General features: G+C 33.9%; 1 protein-coding gene across 1 annotated transcript in view; it reads left to right on the forward strand.

The window, feature by feature from the left end:
* Positions 1 to 20966, forward strand: part of LOC149771217 (uncharacterized) — a 28426-nt gene extending 7460 nt beyond the window's left edge. Inside the window, exons 3-11 of the mRNA XM_089948723.1 lie at positions 2518 to 2607; positions 3272 to 3565; positions 6573 to 6917; positions 8897 to 8962; positions 9681 to 10049; positions 12447 to 12746; positions 13714 to 14025; positions 14627 to 14731; positions 15591 to 20966. Coding sequence (XP_089804849.1) covers positions 2518 to 2607; positions 3272 to 3565; positions 6573 to 6917; positions 8897 to 8962; positions 9681 to 10049; positions 12447 to 12746; positions 13714 to 14025; positions 14627 to 14731; positions 15591 to 15922 — 2213 coding nt within the window. The 3' untranslated portion in view covers positions 15923 to 20966. The remainder of the gene's footprint in view (positions 1 to 2517; positions 2608 to 3271; positions 3566 to 6572; positions 6918 to 8896; positions 8963 to 9680; positions 10050 to 12446; positions 12747 to 13713; positions 14026 to 14626; positions 14732 to 15590) is intronic.
* Positions 20967 to 21227: the final 261 nt, after the last annotated feature.

Genomic DNA, 21227 nt, shown 5'->3' on the forward strand with positions numbered 1-21227 from the left:
AAATAGCTCCAGGGTGGCTAAGGATTGTAAAATGTTAGCTTCAGTTAAGAAAAACGAATCTGAAGCTCTCACAAAAGTTCCAAATGAAGTTCATCTTGGCCGAATATGAGGTCCATTTGATTATCGGCCCTTGACAACTCTAAGGGTGTCAACAATTGGTTTAGTTATCAAGAAAACTGGTTCATGCAGACAAATACAGCATTTGTCTTATCTTATTATAAAGGTGTACATGTGAACGATTTTATTGATCACAGCGCATGTTTAATTTATTGTTCGTTGTTTGAACGTATAAAAAAAATAAGAAAAAGACTGGGCCAGGGAACTTTACTGGGTGTAATTGATATCAATCTGCAATTATACATTTTCCAATTAACGTTTCAGAGTTTGGACTTTTGTGTTTTAAGTTTATGAATGCAATTATTTATTGACAAGTGCCTTCTGAACGGATGTTCATTTGTGCTATGTAAAGCTGTTTAATTAATTTCTTGGATTGGATCATAAAGTTTAATTTTATTGATATTTGATATGACTTTCAATTGCATTTCTGTCTCTAATGTTAATCGTTGCAGTCGTTCGTAATGAGTTTGGAATGCCTCTACAAGAAGCTAAAATTTTTTATGCTCTGCTGAAAGATAGATAAAATACACTCAGACCAAGAAATGAAGAGAAGGAGGACCTACATGTATGACTGTATTTTCTCGTTTATTGCAATGGGAGAATGCTTTTGACTGGTGCTGATTGCGACAGGACTGACACAGTGTAGATGTATACAGAGAGTGCAAACAGTTTGGATGTGCTGTTACATTAAGCTTCATTGATCTTATCATGGCTGGAGTGGGATATATTTGAGACATAACATTTTGGGAACGTATCGTTATTGTTGAACCACTTACTTGTGTAAATAAAGATTATATTTCATATTATGCTACGTTAAATATAAATTCTTCAACTTCTTCAAAGACAAAAGTTTCTTGGAGTAAGTACGTTCTTTCGTTTCGCAGGCTATGGTAAATATGATTCAGAACAAATGAATTCGTGTGAAAGGTACAAACAATGATATTGCCGCTACCCTTTCTTGTCAGTTGCGGACGCGTTCCCATCACCTGGCTCTCAGGGAAGATCTACAGCCATCCACCCTACCAGAATATATTCTGGGGTTGATCCTAAATTTAAAGCTTACTGGCTGATGATCGTCGCGTTAGCTCCAAGTCGGCGTTTATAGACTCTAAGCATAGACATAACCATAAACCAGTTTGGCTGCCAACATTGTTGTGAACTTATATCATACATGTCAGATGCGGGTTATGCATCTAGGTAAAGCAGGTTGTAATGACTGGAAGAGCTTTAAAATCCAATATCTCGGGGGTAACCAGATTAATGCAGAATCTTGTTATAAAGATGCCATGCTGGTTATACAAAGAGCAGATAAAAAGTGGATTGTACATTGTATATTATTCCTGCCTTATACCAAAGCTTATCAGGATTTGACTTATGTTTGTAGTGCCTGTTACAAGGCTGAACCATCTCCAGATTTTCCTGTGACAGTCTCTTAAAACTGTTGAATAGGTGAATTCTATTCGAACAACGCAGGTTAAAAGCAGCATGTATTTAATATATCAAATCTACATTTAATTGGTCGTGCTCTGGCACTGCAGCTGGGGTTGGACAGTTCAAAGACCGATGAAGCAAGAGATGCACAGCTAAAAGCATATCTTACCGTTCTTAATTATCCGGGTTCATCATTTATTCCTTTATTTGTATTTTCATTTAAAAAAGATGTTCTGTAGTTTTAAAATTTAAATTGTTTTCATTTGTTTTGTTTCGTTTTCTTAATGGAGAATGGTAGTAAGTAACACTGAAACACAAGTCGTGTGGCAAATAATACATTATAAGATAAAATTATTACTCTATACAATTATTTCCATTTTCCTACAAATTTATATTTCATTTCTCACGAATAAGAAAACACACACTTGCAGAATGTTTTCTGGTTATTAATTTGCGATTGTAAAAACTCGATTAAATGTAAAGGATTTGTAGGTGTTGTTATAATCTTGTCATGTAGATTCGCTTGCATATATTCCGATGCAATTAACATAGCACACACATGCACAATACTTTCCTTTAACAAAATGTTGATCCTTCAGTAGATAAAATCCAATTTCGCATTTTGGTGAGCCAAAGTTGTTGAGCTCTATATCAATATCATCCTTCGCTCTGACAAAATTTCAAAACAATATATTTGGTGTATTTATCATAGTCAGTTGTGGATCAGGTTCATGGCCTGTTCTAAGACTATTTTGCTAATGTACATTTTTTAAAAAGAGATAATTGTAATTTTTATTTTTGTGTCTTTTCCAAAGCTTTCGATTATTCTTCAGCTGCAGCATAACCTCGATAACACTTTACTTGCATCTTGAAAAACATCTTTAATGATTTAATTGCAGCAAAATAAAAATTTGTTAGCGATTAATCTTAAATCATTTTTAACAAATTATATGCCTTCAATTATTTCAGAAGATGGTATTAGATACGGATTGCCGAAGGCATACTTGAATGTTCAATTTCTGCGAGAAATGGAACATGATCCAGTACGAATGAGATCAGGTAATAGTTCACTTTCACTTGCTGTTTGCTCTAAAATATATTCTAAATTATGTAAACAAGCAGGTTTAGAGACTCAACTTTTATAACAAAAACAAAAAAGAGACAAATATAAACAATATACTATAATATTTCTGCAAATATTAGAATGATCTAGAATCTCAAAAAGCTAGCCCAATACAGGTTGTACGCCAGCATCCATACCACCAAATATTTATATCCGACCTCCCAACTTTTAATAGCTCGCGTTGAATGGTAGTAAATGTAGATCGAGTTTACAAAAGGTCCTGAGTCTCTCTCTACATAAGATATTAGTGTTTTAAGCTGTTTCAAAAACTATTTTCTTGGCCTTTTACATTTTTAAGGATAAGACTGTGCACAAATTGCAATGATTATGAGAACATTATTCTGAATAATTTGTTAAATTGCTTTTATGCAATAAACTAAATTTGCATAGTTTTACAGTGTCACCATTTATATTGCCACGTACTGTTGGTGTTTGTCGTTGGTTTTCTTAATCATGTAAGTAAGGTCTTTTGTACCCTTTTACCTCTTTAAATATTTATAACTTCCCTTTGTGTGTGCATACGAATCTAGGTTTTTGTTGATTGATTGATTGTTTAAATGCATGAGTAATTTCTGAAACTTCCATGTATTTCGCCCTTAGGTGGCTCAAAGTGTAGAGGAGATTTATCAATAAGACGACATTATCGTGAACTTAAAGAAAGGGTCTGCATTGAGAATGTTTGCGATCACCTAATTCAGAGTGGAGTCCTACACACATATGACATGGAGAATATACAATGCAAGTGGTATCCAAGACACGCACGAGTCGACAAACTTCTTCAGATATTGCTTCAAAGAAGAAGTGAGTCTTATTTCAGCGATTTTCTTCGGGCTCTTAAGAACACAGGCTGCCAGGATTTGGCGAAGAAACTCGAAAATACGGATGGTTTAACAAGTAATAATTCTATCTCTCCTTGCATATCCACACTCTCTTGAGTGCCCAATAACAATCGCGTTTGACCGTTTGTTTCACACAAGAAAACGTTTCTAAAAATTACTGGATGTCTAAAAAGTTTAGTGTTCAGCTTGACAATGAGCTCTGTGTCTGGTTATTATTGTCATCATTTATACGAATCATACTTTCTGCAGCTGTATATTACCAAAAATAGTTGGACTTTAGTCACGTTTGGGATGCAGTTCTGTAGTGACTATGCCTTGAATAAGTTCGATTTTTAAAGTGTTTGGACATCATTTACAAAAATTATTCTCCCTCATTTCTTGTCCACTGACGTTTGCATAACTTTGCAAAATCGTGTTTGATATAAATTTCGTATGCAATTTTACATTAACGTAGCAATGCGTGGAATTGATTTGCAGCATCATTCCATAGCCTCATTTGCATGCGTTAGATTCCTCGATTTTTTGTCCTCTTCATTTTGTTAGCTTCCACATATTCACTTTGGGAATATTGGATTTAATCCGAATTTTGATGTGCATTTTATATTCCGCATACTCTGTAAAAGGTTCATTTTTAGCATTTAGGAGCATCAATGAGAGTACGTTTGGCCCCTGCTTACGCAGCTCCCTAACTTTGCTTTATGCAAAATAACATCACCAAGAATGCTTTGATTTTAGCAAACGTAAGCAAACCCTTTCATATTGAACTAATCTGAATTGATGTATAACGTTTCAAGACTTTCAGCCTTTGTGAATCCTCCTGTCTTTTATTTATGCAACTAAAATACTGTACCGAAAACCTATGCGATTTGAAATGCAGGTTTATGTCAACAAAATAATGAACAAATTTTAATTCCAGCGTTCCCGATCAATATCAAGAAGATATATGGTTTCTGATTCCCTCTTTGCCTGACTTTCATTATATTACACCACAAAGAAATTTTTGAAAAAGGAGATATGCCAAACAACTTTATTTCGACTAGACCTTTAATGAGGTTCATTTTTAGTGTTCCAATTTATCTTTTAACGAGATGAACGTTATAGTTATCCAAGGGTTTTGTGGGAATTTCGTTTCTGCATCATTAATTTACCAAATAGTTTTAAATATCAACCAAATATGACACGCAACTTTGTATTGATGAGATTTTGAATGAGATCGATTTCCAGTGTTAAACATTATTATATAATTGAATATCAGCACGTGATAACAAACTCTCTTGATATGGGTTTCAACATCGTACCATTATTAAAAAAAAATTATATTTAAATGTATCATATACCCTTCTAACTGATAAGACGTTGAATTTGTTTTGATTTCTAACTTTCAACGTTATCATTGGCATGAATTATGGCCCGTTGATACTAACTAATTTTAGCATCCAATGCATCAACTTGTTTAAGGCTCTGCCTATGAAACTGTATTGATCAAGACACCTTGCACAGCGCCCATTGGTAATAGCTCTAATGAAATAAAATACGTGTGTGCGTTTTGGTTTGTGCGTTTTGAGTTTGTTTTGTGCCTGTGTGTTTGAGTGTTATTCTAATGGATTTGAGTACCTAAGTATTCGCAAATCGGCTTATCATGGATTATCTTGACGCATATGTAAACGTTTGCAAATCGGCTTATCATGGATTATCTTAACACATATGTAGACATTTGAAATCGGCTTATCATGGATTATCTTAACACATATGTAGACATTTGAAAATCGGCTTATCATGGATAATATAAACACATATGTAGACATTTGAAAATCGGCTTAATTTTACAATTTGTTTCCCTCTAAATTCAATTACTTATTTTCTAAGCTGAGGTGTTCGTATGATCTGCTTCGAATATGTTCGCAACGAATCAATAACGTTTTAAAACCACAATAAACCTTTGCAATGATCAGGATTATTTTAAGCCATTTAGCAGCAGGTATTGAGTTTTACCACCTAAGGAAGAACGGTGCATCATTAAATTACTTCAAAGGAAAAATTATCTCACCTATCATGGTACAACTGCATGTGAGATGGTGTCGTCTCTCCTTCTAACAAAATCAAACGTGTCTGCAGTTTCTAGGACACGTTTCAGTACGTAAAACCTTTAAACATGGATTACCTTAACACATATTTAGATATTTGAAGATAACGTTTTAAGAGCGAAAACCCTTAACGAGTGTGTTGTGTCATTTATAGTCATTAATCATGCAAGTGTAATCTAGCGAGAAAAAAAATCTGAAACATAAACGTGGTCGCTTCGGACTCGAGTACACCACAAACTATAATCATAGAAAAGTATTAATAGAAAGTTATTTCTTCGTCGTATCAATCCCCTTTTTTAAATAATTATTAATTTGATAGTGGTAGGCGTATATAAGTACTGATCCTGAAAATCTAATCTATTGTATTGCTTACTGGAGATAAATCCACAACAAAAAGCTCGATAATTGAGATCCATATTGCATTTAAGAAAATGACAATTAAACAAAACAATATAATGAAAGATATTTCATCTGCAGTGGATTAAATATACAATAATCATTAATATATTACTTGTATGGCTACTTAAAATCAATACGAAATGTTCTCCACATACCTGATCATGCAATCATTTATTTTCATCAAACACATTGAAGGTTCATCTTATTCGGCCAATAGTTGTTTCGGTCAATTTGGTGCGTGATGTTATTCATTTACACCTTTGCCGTTTTCGGGTACAATAAGTGTAGTGACCAAGGATCAAGTTTTAGTGGGTTGAGCAAAGATATTTGGCCTACCTTTGAACGTATGAGAAATACGCAAAACTTAGGATGAATTCCACATGCTAAATTATGTGTGGACGTGAGTGCAACATTGAGCTCGGCCTCACACTGAATAAGTCAGCTAAATTGGTGGTTTAAGTCTAATGTACAGCTCTTGAAGTATGTGTAAGAAGTTCTGCATGAGTTCGGAACTCGGTAGAGAAATGTTATTCCTTTGTTTTTCAGTATTATGAATGTATAATATAATTTGCATTGCAGAAAAACCATATATTCGCGCTTGGAGCTCAAAGGACATCCTAGAGGTTTGGCCAAGGATAGTCGAAATTTTAAAAGATGAACTCCTGCCTGAATATATAATAGACTACTTTATGCAAGAAAATATAATCACTGTAGACGATTATGAAGACATCTTTAAGTGTATGGGAACAAGGAGAAAGATGGCGGAAACACTTCTGGAAAAGATTAAGGAAAACCTGCCTGAAGCATTTTTCGTTCTTCTGTATGCCCTTGAAAAAGAAGACAAACTTAATAAAATCAGTGTTGATGTCTTAGAGAAAATCGTTAGAAGTGCAAAGGAACAGACACAAGACTTGGAAAATTCTCGTATGTTTAATTTTTACCATATAATCTGAATTCAGATTTAGTCTAGTTAAAATAATGACTTCCACGCAGGCAGAGTTCAACAAGCATATATTCATGTGAGGTTTGTAATAAATGTTCTGTTCTTGTCGTGCCATGTCCGTCTGTAGATTTTAATTATGAGTTTGTGATTCGTCAGTAATTATTCCCATCAGCGGTTTGATAAATTTTTGCCTCTAACTGATGCTTTAGTTATGCATCAAATCTTTTGTATTCCCCAAAACTTCCAAATAAAAGAAAACCATGAATGCCTTTGAACAATCTTGAATGAGTTCTTGTCGAAAGTCTCGAGATATTATCTCTAAATAAAACTCACTTGCATTAGGACAGCGCGTATAAAAACAACGCCAATCTTTCATACAAAATCCTTGAAAGACGTCTTGTGAAATATAAAAACGTTTCCGATCCATTTACTGCAGGACAATGTTTTACATGAGTTATTTACTTGCAGACATTAAATGATAGTCTGTCAATTGGACAAGTTCAACTGAAGAGAGGATATACTTTTTCAAACGCCAATCTTCACTTGGCTAACTAAATTATTACCTATGTCGGTCAAAGTTGTGCATATGATGCCGATCTACTGTTAGTTACTGCTACATCTGCTATCAGTCAGAAGACAACTGTTTATGGACATTCGTTCCCTTTATAAATATCTAGCAGACGGTTTCGTTATGATGAGTTATCTTATGCAAATAAATGAACATTGACAGGAGTATATGCAAATCCAGTCATGTTCAGAATAAAATACCCAATCGCAAAAAGAATGGAACTTTTAACATCTGAAGCGTAAGTATCTAATCAATGCCATTTTTAAAGCAGGTGAATGAGAGTGAAGGAAGAACTGAGAATGTGGAATAGAAATAAATTTTATTTACATTATTGTAAAGTCGGAAAGACACCGGAAAACGTTGGTAACAGTACATTTGTTTCGCACATTGTATGGCTTCAGTATTGTATTGTAGTATGAATAAGTATTTGAACCTATTTAGATGAATATTTGTAGTAATAATCTCATATATATATGTGATGTGTTCATGCACATGTGGAAGAGGGGTGCAGCTTATTGTCAGAACAAAAGTGAATGAGAACGATGGTTTGTATTATTAACTTGTTTGATGAGATTGTAAAATGATATGTACATGCACCAGCGTACTCTTTCCGACATCAATAGAGTCAAGTGGAAGACAGAGAGTGAAAGGACAGAATACCTAAGGTCAGTCGTGAAAATATTACAAAATATATGGGTACATAATCAAAACAAAGACAAACGTTGTGTTTAATGCTGGCCACTTTCGTGACTTTGTATTGAACATAAATGATATTAGTGAACCAAATATTTGCTATGTGTTTACAGCATAACATAACTATGTGGACAAAGTCTATAGCGTAAACGTGCTAAGAAATTGAACAATGAGACAGAGCATATAATACAAACATTTTTTGAGGCTGCAACCGCCATAAGCAGAAACATTTGTTTCGCACATTGTATGGCTTCAGTATTGTATTGTCGTATAAATAAGTATTTGAACCTACTTAGATGAATATTTGTATTAATAATCTCATATATATATATATATATATATATATATATATATATATATACACATACATATATATATATATATATATATATATATATATATATATATATATATATATATATATATATATATATATATATATATATATGTATGTATGAAGAGAGAGAGAGAGACAGAGAGAAAGAGAGAGAGAGAGGGATATCTTTGATATATATCACTCGTATCTTAAAAGACTGCATGATATTTTAGCATATTTAAGCATTCCGAAAAAGAAAATCGCGAGGACTGCATATCAGCCTTTGCATTTCGTGGCGATAATTGTAAAATAATGTGGCGACCAAATAATGTGTGAAGAATATCAAATCGTAATCAATCCTTTTTTATTTAAATTCTTTCTAGGCAATGATCAACCAGACGTGGGAGTTTATCTGGTTTCTGCCAATGAAACAGCTTCACCTGTGACAGGTTTGATAGGAACACATACACACACGCGTATATAAATGCATTTATATAATTCATATGTGCGTAGATTTTGTTTATAAATGTTCACAGTTAAATACAACAAGAATGACACAGTATGTGCTATTGATGGTGATGACGATGACGATAATACTGACGGTGCTGAAAGTGAATGTTATTTATGGATCAATCCTATGTTTAGTAGGACAGTTAAAATAGAGCGAAAGATGCATTAGTATGCCTTACCCGTGAAACTGTCCGTTTACGGATAAATTTCTGTTTAAAGGTCAACCTTTAACAATATATCTGAGATTCCAGTGTTTTTCTGTTTATAGTTTCCGGGTTTAGGTACTAGTAAATACCTGTAAGTGGCCTTTAATAATCAATTGTTATAATTCAGTAAAATATATATCTCACGACTGATCAGCTCTGGATTAAGTATCTCCTTTTTGATATAAGTCATGCCTGGAATAAATATATTTTTCATTAATAATAAAGCCCGTAAAGGTTTCGACAAAATTATAAAAGATAATATCAGTTATGAATATTGGGCAAGACTATGTGCAAAGAAAAAGATTGATATTTTGTCATTATCTTTGGCCGTTTTGTTCTTTAATGTTTACAATGTTTTAATTTATATCTATATTTTATTTTAGAGGTATGGACTTTGTAAACTGAAATAAAGAATTCTTATTTTATCTTATTCATTCCTCATTGTATGCAGCACCATTGTCCCCACAACCGAAGTATACTCTGGAGTTGCATTTAAAGAAGGATGGTCAGCCGGTACAAAAGATTGAAGCGAAAATTGATAACTATATGAACACCACAGATGTTACGTGTTTACTGCAGGATTTTCTACAAAAAACTGGCTGTGAAATTACGAAATCAGAACTTGGTTGCGTCGTTGTCCATCTTCGGCCGCATAGCAGATATGCATATAACAAATTGTCGGAATTCTGCAAGAATGGTGGCATGAACAGCTTTGTGTTAAATTTACTACGTGAGAAGGACATTATCTCCTCTATCCCTGAGGGTGAATTATCCATCGATGTTAAAGTGCTATATCATGAGGACAAACCAGAGATCGAAGGTACGGTCATTAATGCAACGGTGGTTAAAACATCTTGACTTTCAAATGGTTATTTACTAATATAGCGAGAGGGAAAATTAATATCTGCTTTAGAAATTATAGTTTGCAGTTTCTTATTAACTATTTTGTCAGAGATTATTTCTTTATATGTTTCTTTGAATAATTTAGAAAATAAAATGCGATAGTCCTACTCTTACTACCTTAATTATCTCATAGCGCGGTATAAATTAACTAATTTAAACTGCATTACATATCTTGCGAAGTCTATTTTAGCAAAAGTTAAGATTCTCTTAAACCTGCCAATTTCAGTATAGAGTTTATCTGAGTTAACTTCAAAAATTATGTGATGTTATAATTGGGTACATGAAATTGTAAGTATCACTGAAAATCTATGTCTCACATGTGTGGAAGAAATGCAACGTTCACTATCTAGAGTAGTTCCAATTATGTAATTATCTGACAATAAGCTATATTCTGGATTCAAGGCTAAGCGAATTGCTGAAAGACCAATAGTGAATTTTGTTGTATTGTCAGCTCACTCACTTTTGGAAAATGATGTCAAAAGTCTGAACAATACAAATCTTTATCGGTTGCAATTATTATTTAATAACTGTTGTATATATTTTATTTAATTGCTTGTCCGTTAGTTCTAATATTTTCTTTTTCACTGCATGTTATTGTAATGCAATAGTGTTTGCTGGACTTGACCTTGTCCAAAACTGAGTTTATTTCTGCTTGACCTGATTGACCTTTTTAAATTTTTATTATTTCCTTTACGTAAACAACTAATAATAGCTTCATTATTTTCTATGTGTATAAACTTATTAATCGAATAATTATTTAGATAAACATCTTGATTTAGATTAGGGTTTTGGAGATTTCCAAGTGAATTGTATCGGCTATTTTGTGTTGTAAGTGAATAAGGCACATTAAAACATTCTAGAAGGTTATGTTATTTTATGTAATGGTTGTTTTAGGAAATGCTAATTTGTGACCTGGGGTCAAGCAGAGAACTGCATTATCTTGTGACTATGAGGAGTTTACCAATCGTGCTTTAAAATCTAACATGTAAAGTTGTATTTTGTTTTGTCCTGTTTGAGCTGAATTTAATTTTCTTCAAGTTATTGAATTCAATTGATTTATTGCTCTGGAAATACAGAAGTGCTCAGATACAATTTTTGGATAAAGAATTTATTAAATTTATAATGAATTCAAATCTGGAATTATATTTATGTTATTCAACAAGAGACTGCTGACACATCAGCACGTTCCAGACCATAAAAGACACGTCATCACCTTCAATTTTAAATCTCTTCGGGACTTTATCTGAGCTTTATTTAGGACTTATTATTACTAGGACTTTTGTCTTTAATTCTTGGATTATTCTTTGCATTTAATTCTCAATACGTTAAGTTCTTTTTATCTTACTTTTCTCACTTCTAGGGAAAGAAATTATTTGTTAAATTTTACAAATCTGTTTGTCTTCACTCTTTTCTATTACATATTTTAAGAGCATAGACTCGTAACACAATCTTGAATATGGAAGTTGGCAAATTCTATCTCAGTAACTATAGAAGTATAACAAAACTGGAATTGGTGACCTAATTCAAAACCGCATGCAAATCTATATGATTTATTGCGAACCTTTAAACAAAACGTATAATTTGGTTTTTATTAATGGTGAAATCACAAATGAAAATGGCTCTCCGTAAACGGAAATTAATCTAATTACAGTATCAAGCGCTTTTAGTTATATGTATAATGTGAAATCCTAGAAGTTATCTATTGACTTAAGTGCAAATATTTCTTTCAGACATAAGATTTACATATAAGAACTTGCTACATAGTTTAGAATTTTATTAAGAAATGGTTTCAGACCCAAATTGTTTAATTAGTTATCATGTTTAAATTTAATACCTTGTCCAAGGGAGTTGCAAAACGATTCCGCATAATACAAATAAAGTAATTTTAAACGTAACTTCTAATATTGATTGGTATAAAGGAGTTTGTTTAAACCTCTTCAGCAAAGGCATATTATGTTTCTGTTTACATGTGAACTTTTCCATATATGCTATGGGGAAGGATCAATCATATTACCGCTTCCAGATCTTAATAAACAACCAGGACCCAGTTTCATTAACACGAATGTAAAGTTAGGTCCCAGCCTAAGGCATTAAATTGGTTAGTTTTCAGTTTGACTTAATTCAGTACGTTAGCTCAGATTCTTCATCAGCGAAGTGTATTGTAGTCTATAACAAACCTTAAGATTTTTCCTTGAAACATATTTGTCTGATTTGTTTGATTATGATCCAATGCTATGATGTAATGTCAAAGTAAAATAAGTCAAGTGCAAATATCGTTATTGTCTGGATCGTTGACCATTGTATTTCTAAATAGGTGAGGAGAAACCACAGACGGATATAATGCAAATGATTAAAGACAACTGGTGCTTTCTTTGTGAGGAACTTGATGTCCAAACATTAACTGGCGATTTTGTGGCAAAGAAAGTATTCAATCATTATGAAAACACTGAAATAAAGAAACGTTTAGCAAGGCATCGGCATGAGGCTGCCGATTATTTTTTGCAGTGCTTGATTAAAAAAGGAGCAAGGGGAATAGAAGCTCTTATAACTGCACTGAAAAAGAAAAAGACGACAATCATCATTGATCGCCTCCAAAATTCAGATCCCAAATATCGTGAGTAAAACTTCATTATTACAAATGCAAAATGTATGTTTTGTAGAATTATTAAAAATTGCGTTTAAAAATATATTATGAAGTAGTTGCATTTTGCTTTCAAAAACAAAGCCATTAAAACTAGTGCTTGAATCCACATGCGACATTAATAAAAGAGACAACTATAATTCTTACTGCTGCGGAAGACTAGGAAGGTCTTTAATGATCGTGTAGATAACGAGTATCACTATTTCGAAGTTGAGCAGTATGTATAATATTATAATTTTATAAGCTTTTTTATATCTCAGAATATCTATTGAATCAGTGTACTGGTTTGTAACTGTGCATAGCATAAATATTATGTTAATGGGATGACCATTTGGAGATACATAGTGCCAATAACGTGACGCATTAATTGATAAACGTTTAATGAGAAGGTCTGTCACATGACTCATCTGCAATAGCAAATCTCCATATCGTGCATTTTCGTCCTGTTATTATAAATAGAAATAATAAATGAAATGTGATGTGTGTTGTGATGTGATTTTGATTTTTAACGTAGCTTTAACAATTTTTCAGTCATATCGCTACGATGTCTGCAATGTGGCAGTTTATAGTGATGTCTAGCACTGGGGCATCATGCCGCAGACATGTAGCATGATGTCCCACCCAGTCACATTATCCTGACACCAGGCCGACCAGTCCTAACACTAACCTCTTAATGCTGAACGCCAAGCGAGGCAGCTGTTAGTACCATTTTTGTAAGTCTTTGGTATGACTCGGCCGGGGATCGAACCCACGACCTCCCGCATCCGAGGCGGACGCTCTAACCACTAGGCCACCGGAGCGGTCACTAGATGAAATAAACTCATTCCAACACACACACACATACAAGAAGAAATACAGTTATCACGTCATAAAAAGTATTGGCAGTATTGTGTTAAGAAGTTCAGTACTACAGATTGTCGACATTTGTGGACTATTGCAGGAAATCAAGAAGTAATCAAAGAGAACCTGCTCTGTCACTATGAATTAATTGTGGATGAAATTGACCCGTCTCAGTTTGAAGATACGTTTGTGGACAGAAAAATTATGGACAGAGAATTCTTCGTCAAACTGGAAGAGAAATACGATCGAAGGCGGGTCAGAGCAGATAAGTTTATGACGGAGGTGTTGGCCAAAGGCAGTAAAGCACTTTTCGCTTTGATGGATGTCATAAGAGAGATTGGATGCACTGAGCTACTTGATAAACTAACTGCTGTGGAGGATATGGCAAAGTCAATGAAGTCCCAGTGCAAAGGTAACTTGCATTTAAAGTATCCTAGTTGACTGTGACTTCCAATATGCGAACTTAGAAATATGTCGGTTCTTATAGAACACTATGCATACACACCAGTAAAACACAAATGACATATAAAACAAATATTTAGCAAGCATTTACATTTTGCATTTCTTTTTCATATTGAGCAACTCGGAGAGAACATCAAAAATGAAAGATACGGTTAAACGATTTAATAAGCTGGATATCCCATTGTTACTTCATATCAGTCACTGGAACGATTTAATATACACAACTGTCTTGTATATAAACGAATTTGTTCTATTGAATAAAAGTTTCAAGGGCATCAAGTAAAGTGTATAACTCATAACAGAAACACATCCAAAACTAACTAAATTGATTTTGTGCATTGTTTGCTTCATAGTCATTTCTTTATGTTTTGGCAGTGTACTTATATCAATTAGCCTGTATGTTACATAGTTTACAGCCATGATGTAAGGAAACTGTTGTTCTGAGCTGAGTTATTATGTGTCAGTTTATTACCTACTGATGCGGTAGGATGTTTAAAATAGTAAAATAAACTTCACATTTTCGCATATTTATACACTATGCTTTAACACAGATGGGATCACCGAATACGTAGATTTAGAAGTTTCAAATTCACCGGCCAGGGAAGGATTGGTGTGGTCGTGTTGCTTGACAATGGATGTTCGAAGAATTCTAAGAGGTAAGTTAACGACGACTGCTAATGGAAGTTGTTCCCTAGTTAGAAAGGAAAACTTTAAAGAGAATATAATAAACCTGTGCAGTGATTATCACTGATTCGCCCTAATTTGACATGATTTTTCAAAAACAGCTGATAATTTGTTAATTGTTAATTGTTATTGTTTTAGAAGAAAACTGGATAAAAATGTAATAAAAATAAAGAATGTTGGTGCTCTATCTGTGCGCGGAAATCTGATTTACCTTTAAACATTATATACAAATGATATTAACATAGATATTTATACATGGCCGCGTGTGGTTTAAAGGTCTAAAGTATTCAACTTTACTAACCACTGCCATCTCACCTCTGTCCACATAATCTTGAGTATCAATATGGGTAGGTTTCTAGTAGCTTCCCGTGGGTCGATGGTTCTTACCGAGGTTTTCCTGCTTTTTTACTCCACCAGGTATACTGGCCGCTATTTAAAGTTTATCACATGCCACGAAATAGCGCTAAACCCAGAACGACAACAAAAATACATAAAATAGACAAAGTCATCCTTATTAAAACGACTAGACTTGAACAGCAAACAATGGTCTGTTAACGAGACAAATATTTATATAAATAAAGTATTGCCATCATTTATATCACTACTTTTCTCGATCATAAAATAGTGTAATGAGATGCAAGCCTTCGATCGCATGAAACGTTCTTCACAGAAAACAAATCTTAGTTGCCTCATATGGAGAACGCCATCAGTAGCAGTTAAATACTTGCCTTTTATAATTTGAATAGTTTGATCAGGATTTATTTTTATACAAACGGATTCCTTTATTACGAAAGATTAAAATTGCAACAGCAACACACAACTTCTTTTCAGACAACAAGAACGAAATACCTGGACCGTGCAGTAAAGTGGACCAGGTGTTCAGCACGACTCAACCGTTGAATGAAATGGACGATGGTATAGTTGAGGCAGAGAGCGAATCATCTGTTACATTACGTATAAAACAAGACATGAGTTTGTCGTGTCGACAACCAGAAAGCAGTTGCGCCCGTAGCTCACAATCTGAGTTAGAAAGGTGTTTGACTTATCCGACAATTCGGCTTTCAGATAAGGCAAACACAGATCAATCCTCTCTACTTAGCTCAGCAACACGACAAATAAACGACAGCGGCATCGATATCCGAGATTCCAAAGAGGTGTTGTGAGAACATCGCCAGATTCCGCAACTTACATTGTTGTTCTGTCATTATTGTATGAAACGTATCATATTTAGCAATTAATCAATATAACTTTCCCTGTGATAGTTGCATGTAATTCTTTAGTTAATATGTTTAACACCAAAGCAGTAGTGCTAGATCCCTATACAAATTCGTATAGTCTTCATAAAATGTTACATTAAATCAAAATAATGAGAACTCATTCATTGGTAGTATAATCGCAAACATAAGCCATCAAATCACTCTTCTTTTCATGATCTACACGATTATAATTCATTTTATTATCTGCTAAAGAAACGTCTCTGCATATGATTGGCTTATTAGCAAGATGTAAATTCCAGTACCTGTATTATCAATTAACCTAGCGGGTTAAAATAACTTCAATAAATAAAGTTCATAACTCGGTCATGTAGCTAGCACTCTAGTAGTAAGTCAAATGACGATTGCAATAAACAAACGAAAAACGCAAGCACTCAAACTAAAACGATTAAATGCAACTATCTATTTTATGACCCACTTATATAAAATGAGTCTTATATAGAAATGCGCTGCTGTCCTTTAATTGTCTTTGAAATTTTTCCCTAAAGAATCCTAGAATGTAATTAAACAATGGTGTGGGCTTTTTTCATAGGTCCAACGGAAACAACTGATACACCTTAAATAATTGTCTTTATATGCAGTAATAGCGTGTAGAAGATGTGTTACGCTCTCTGAAGATAACGGTTTTATGAAGTAATAAATTCATTATATGTTAGTTTAGCAATTTATGCCTAATGAATTTGAATGTAATGAACCCATGTATGACCTAATGTTTCTAACAGTTTTAGTCATATCACTGTATAATTTATCGTTGTCTTTCAGGTGCAACAGTTAACCGTAGTTCTTACCAAATATATTACAAACACCCCGAGAACTGATTCGTTACACCTATTAATATTAAACTAGTAATTATATATGCATGGATTTGTAAAAGTCTAATGTTTAGTGTGTTTTATGGTATAGGAAGAAAAGTCACAAAGAAGAAAGAAAAAGAGAGCAGTTTACGTAGAATATCTGCAATAAATGACGGTAGATGAGAGAGCATTCCCCTCTTTGAGAACTAGCCTTAATTAATTGATTATATTATAACAAACATCAACGTTTCAACTATTTAAATTTTGAATTTTCTTCAAATAATTCGTGTTTAGAAAGCTTTTTAATCCAGCCGCCCTTAAACAACAAGTGTAATTTTTTAATATGGCTCCTAACCTGACCTAAATCCAACACATCGATGATATATGAAAGTAAATTGAGAGAATCTCTACAATAACAAGCTACATTTAGAGTCAGACAGAATAGCTGTTATGAATTGTTAGTATCAGATATAACTAATACACGTGTTGCAAAGATTAATCAAAGTGTCTAAGATATTGTTACAAGCCAGGAGTCTTTACTTGACCGAGCGGTGTTAAATCCTGGCGCGATTCCCGCTAGAAGTTATAAGTTTACCCAAATTTCCAAAGACTTCCATACAACTTCAGTTGTAAATTAGAAAGCCTCCATTCTAAACCATACATTTTGCTCTCATCAATGCAAGACCACAGACCTCACAACCTGCCAAATATCCAACAAGAGCACACCCGCACGGACTTTCTTCGTTAGGTTTTCGTACCGCCAGGAGTTCTCGCCGTAGAAATAGCTACGCCACCTTAGGCCAGTCAAACTATGGTTTTCATGCATTTTCCTACAGTATAACTGCACAACATTCGCCACCATGGCGACATAAGAGGTATATGCCGAGTCCTTTCTTATTGATTTCATTGGGTAATTTATCGGTTTCCTACCGTAAGCACTGCCATTGCAGTCACACCACAAATCTGCAACACTAGATTGTATTAGGGACTTTATTATTCCATCAACACACATTCGGTTTGGACCTGAATCCACAACTAGGTAACCATGGCATCGTGGAAACTCTCTAACACTTTACTTCGTGACTTTTGCTCCTAGTAATTGGATCATTATTTCGGGAAACGGAATATTTCTATTGTACCGAATTCCAATAATCAGACAGGTGTTCACAAAAACAATGAATTCCTTAAACCAAATGCGCATACTAAAACATTTATTACAATGTTAAACAAACTTGTTATATTGCCAGTTTCCTTAGAGGTAAAGAGGTAGTTATATGACGCTGAGCATCCGCTCTATTAATAATTCTACTTCCTTGGAATTTACAACATTTTAATTTTAACAAATAAGCTGCACTGAGTGCTGATTGTAGTTTTTATACTACATACCTGTTTGAACAGATTTTTACGCCGCTAATCTTGGTTCCTCATAAAATCGATGCACTTAATTCTCTAAAATATCTATTGGTTCTATTTTCTTTTTGCTCAACATTACAAAGAGTATTGTCCTACCGAATGAGTCGACGTAGATGTCTGCACATTTAAAAATACATAAATGTGAAAATCCTCGCTGCATATCAACCATTGTCCCTTCCTACAAGCTAGGCAACCGTTTTGAGTGCGTTTCATAGCACATTTATCCCATACCCCACCCATTCCTGTACATAAGTAATACATTCTTGGTTAAGATTTCGCGTTTAGCCCAGATTGTTTGCACACTGTATATCCATCGTACCTCGAATCATAAAACCTAGTACACAGACGAATCTTTACTAGTACTATACGTTCATCACAAACGGAATTCACGGCGATTAATATATTATGCTTCGCTGCTTTTGGTTATATCTGAGTTCTAGGTTTATTTGTCAGTTCCTGATTAATGCTAGAGTCATCTGACTTGATGCTTGTATGCACATCTTTTAGAAAAACAACCGCACAACAAAATGTCGATATGACATACATTTAACATTTTTCTGGCTTAGATTAAGTTCTTGCTTTTAAGCTCCTGACCTGGAATCTACAAATTTTCTGAGGGAATGCATCTTTATAATTACTCTACCCTCATAAAAATTAGGTCTCGTGGACCAAAATTAGATAATTAAATGAAATTCGTAAAATTTTGTGTTTAAGTTTATTTTTCAAGCCCTGTTCAATCTACAATCATCCAAATATGTTTTATATGCACCTTTTTTAGTATCACAACCTTATAATAAAACATGGCTACTGTGACTTTTTAGGCTTCATTTTACTGGCTTGGTTTAATTATTTGCGTTCAGGTAACGACTATATGGGTTCCTGCACCCCGAATAGCTATTTCATACCTGGAATCACAAAACTTTATGAGGTAATAATGCATCTTGACTAGCTCAGTACCTTGAATGCTAACTTGCCCCATATTTCACGCACTTCGATTTTTGTAAGCGCTGTTTATAATGATCATATTCGTTTCAACATAAAAGTCACAGTAATCGGCATTTCACGTTGCACAAAGATCATGCTACTGTTTCTTTTAGAATAGCTAATTGCGACATTTCTGGCCGTCATACAAGGAATCATACAATTTTGTAACAGGATGCGTCTTGCTTAGCGCTGCTCTATATTCTTATGTGTGGACCATATTTCACGCGCAATCTACTTCCATAAATTGTGTATTTTAACTGTTCATGCTTGAATAATTAAGCAAGTTAATACATTACTATCAGTACCATACATGTATAAAATATGTATGTATGTATGTATGTATGTATGTATGTTTGTATGTATGTATGTATGTGGTTTAACGTAATTTCCGTACAAAACTAGCTATATACTGCCGATTCATAGTTGATGTTAACGGTAAAAATGTTACAACTATGCAAGTGAAGTATACATTAGTCAGAAGTCTCTCTTATAGTTGGTCGTAATTTTGTATTGAACGTCAGAATAAATGTCAGCATAGTGGCCTTTGATTTCTACACTATGAATATCATGTAGAGACCATTTCATTCTGGAGGTTTAGAAATGAAATGATATACAATTTAAAGAGACCGGACGATCATTCAAAAGACAACTCGCCAGTTGCTTGTTTTCCCTAATTGAAAGCAGCAGATAAAACTGCATTTTAGCAAAGAAGAAAGGGAAGTATATTTTTTATCAAGCCAGCATTATTGGCATGCGAGACATACCAGACACGTTTCTAGGCCATATTTGATCGACCTTTTGAGGCTCGGTTCGAGTCTCGGGCTTGGACAATGTAAGTACGTGAGAAAGCTTGCCAGTAGCTTCTGGTGGGTTGGTGGTTCTTTCCAGTGTTTTACCTGGTTCTTCCTCCACCATTTATACTGGCCGCCATGAATAACCTATCCTGTGCTGAAAAATAGAAAACTTGCTTTAAGGTTTTGGTCCAACTTAGTTTCATTAGCTGTTTCGTAAGCTCCTTTACGGTTTTGTATCTTGGAACAAACATTATGAAGCTCAGTATATTCTACAGCATGCTAGTTCAGTCGTATTGCCATGGGTTAAATGTTACACATTGTACAGCTAAGCGTTGATCGTGGAGTAGAATATGCAGACACTGGCCTTGTTTCATAAATAAGACCCAACAACATATTTGTGTGTCTGATTTACCTTTTCAGTATGACGATTTGTGTTTGTTAAACAGCACATAATACAATCCATGTGATCAATTCTTTACGAAGAACATGATAACAATTTATGTATGTTGTGTTTGTATACCTAGCTTTCTTAATTCTATATTTCCATGTTTTATAATATTAATTCATTCAAAAAGGAAGACAATTTCAGCATTTTTTCCTGGCGGTAGTACACATTTATGATATATTTAGAATGTGGAGCATCATGTACATGTTTTATAACAAAGATGCTATAATAGTTCCTTTGATGCATTTTAAGATTATATATTTGTATATGAGCTTTTAGGGTAAGTTATTGATTGTATAGTTTTCTATGGAATGTTACGTGTGTTTGATAAATATATTTTATGCTGACTTGCATGAGCTCATATTGTCCTTACAAGTTGTTTCCATTACAAACACATTAAGATTGTCTCTTCATATTGTTCGAATTTTGATTTATTCATACTTTATTCTGCAAATATCTGTACATTTTGTGACATGTTGTAACTATTAAACAGAACAACAAAACGAGTGTCTTTGTAGTCTTTTAAGATTTTTTTAAAAAGTGTTTAAATGAAATATTTATGGTCATATTTCTAGATATTTCAAGGTAGATACATATATGTTATTGTGCACGATGGTTCAGTTCGCTGGTGGAAAAGGTCAGCATGCTAGCACTGCCAGGAATTAGTTTCTTGCCAAATTGTTAAAACTTAATGACTTTGCTGTTCCGTCGAGTCCATGGTATATAGACCTATTTATATCTACCGCTTGAAAATGTCAACTATT

Source organism: Sinohyriopsis cumingii, unplaced genomic scaffold (assembly GCF_028554795.1).
Source record: "Sinohyriopsis cumingii isolate HCF-2022 unplaced genomic scaffold, ASM2855479v2 utg002028l, whole genome shotgun sequence".
NCBI lineage: Eukaryota > Metazoa > Mollusca > Bivalvia > Unionida > Unionidae > Sinohyriopsis > Sinohyriopsis cumingii.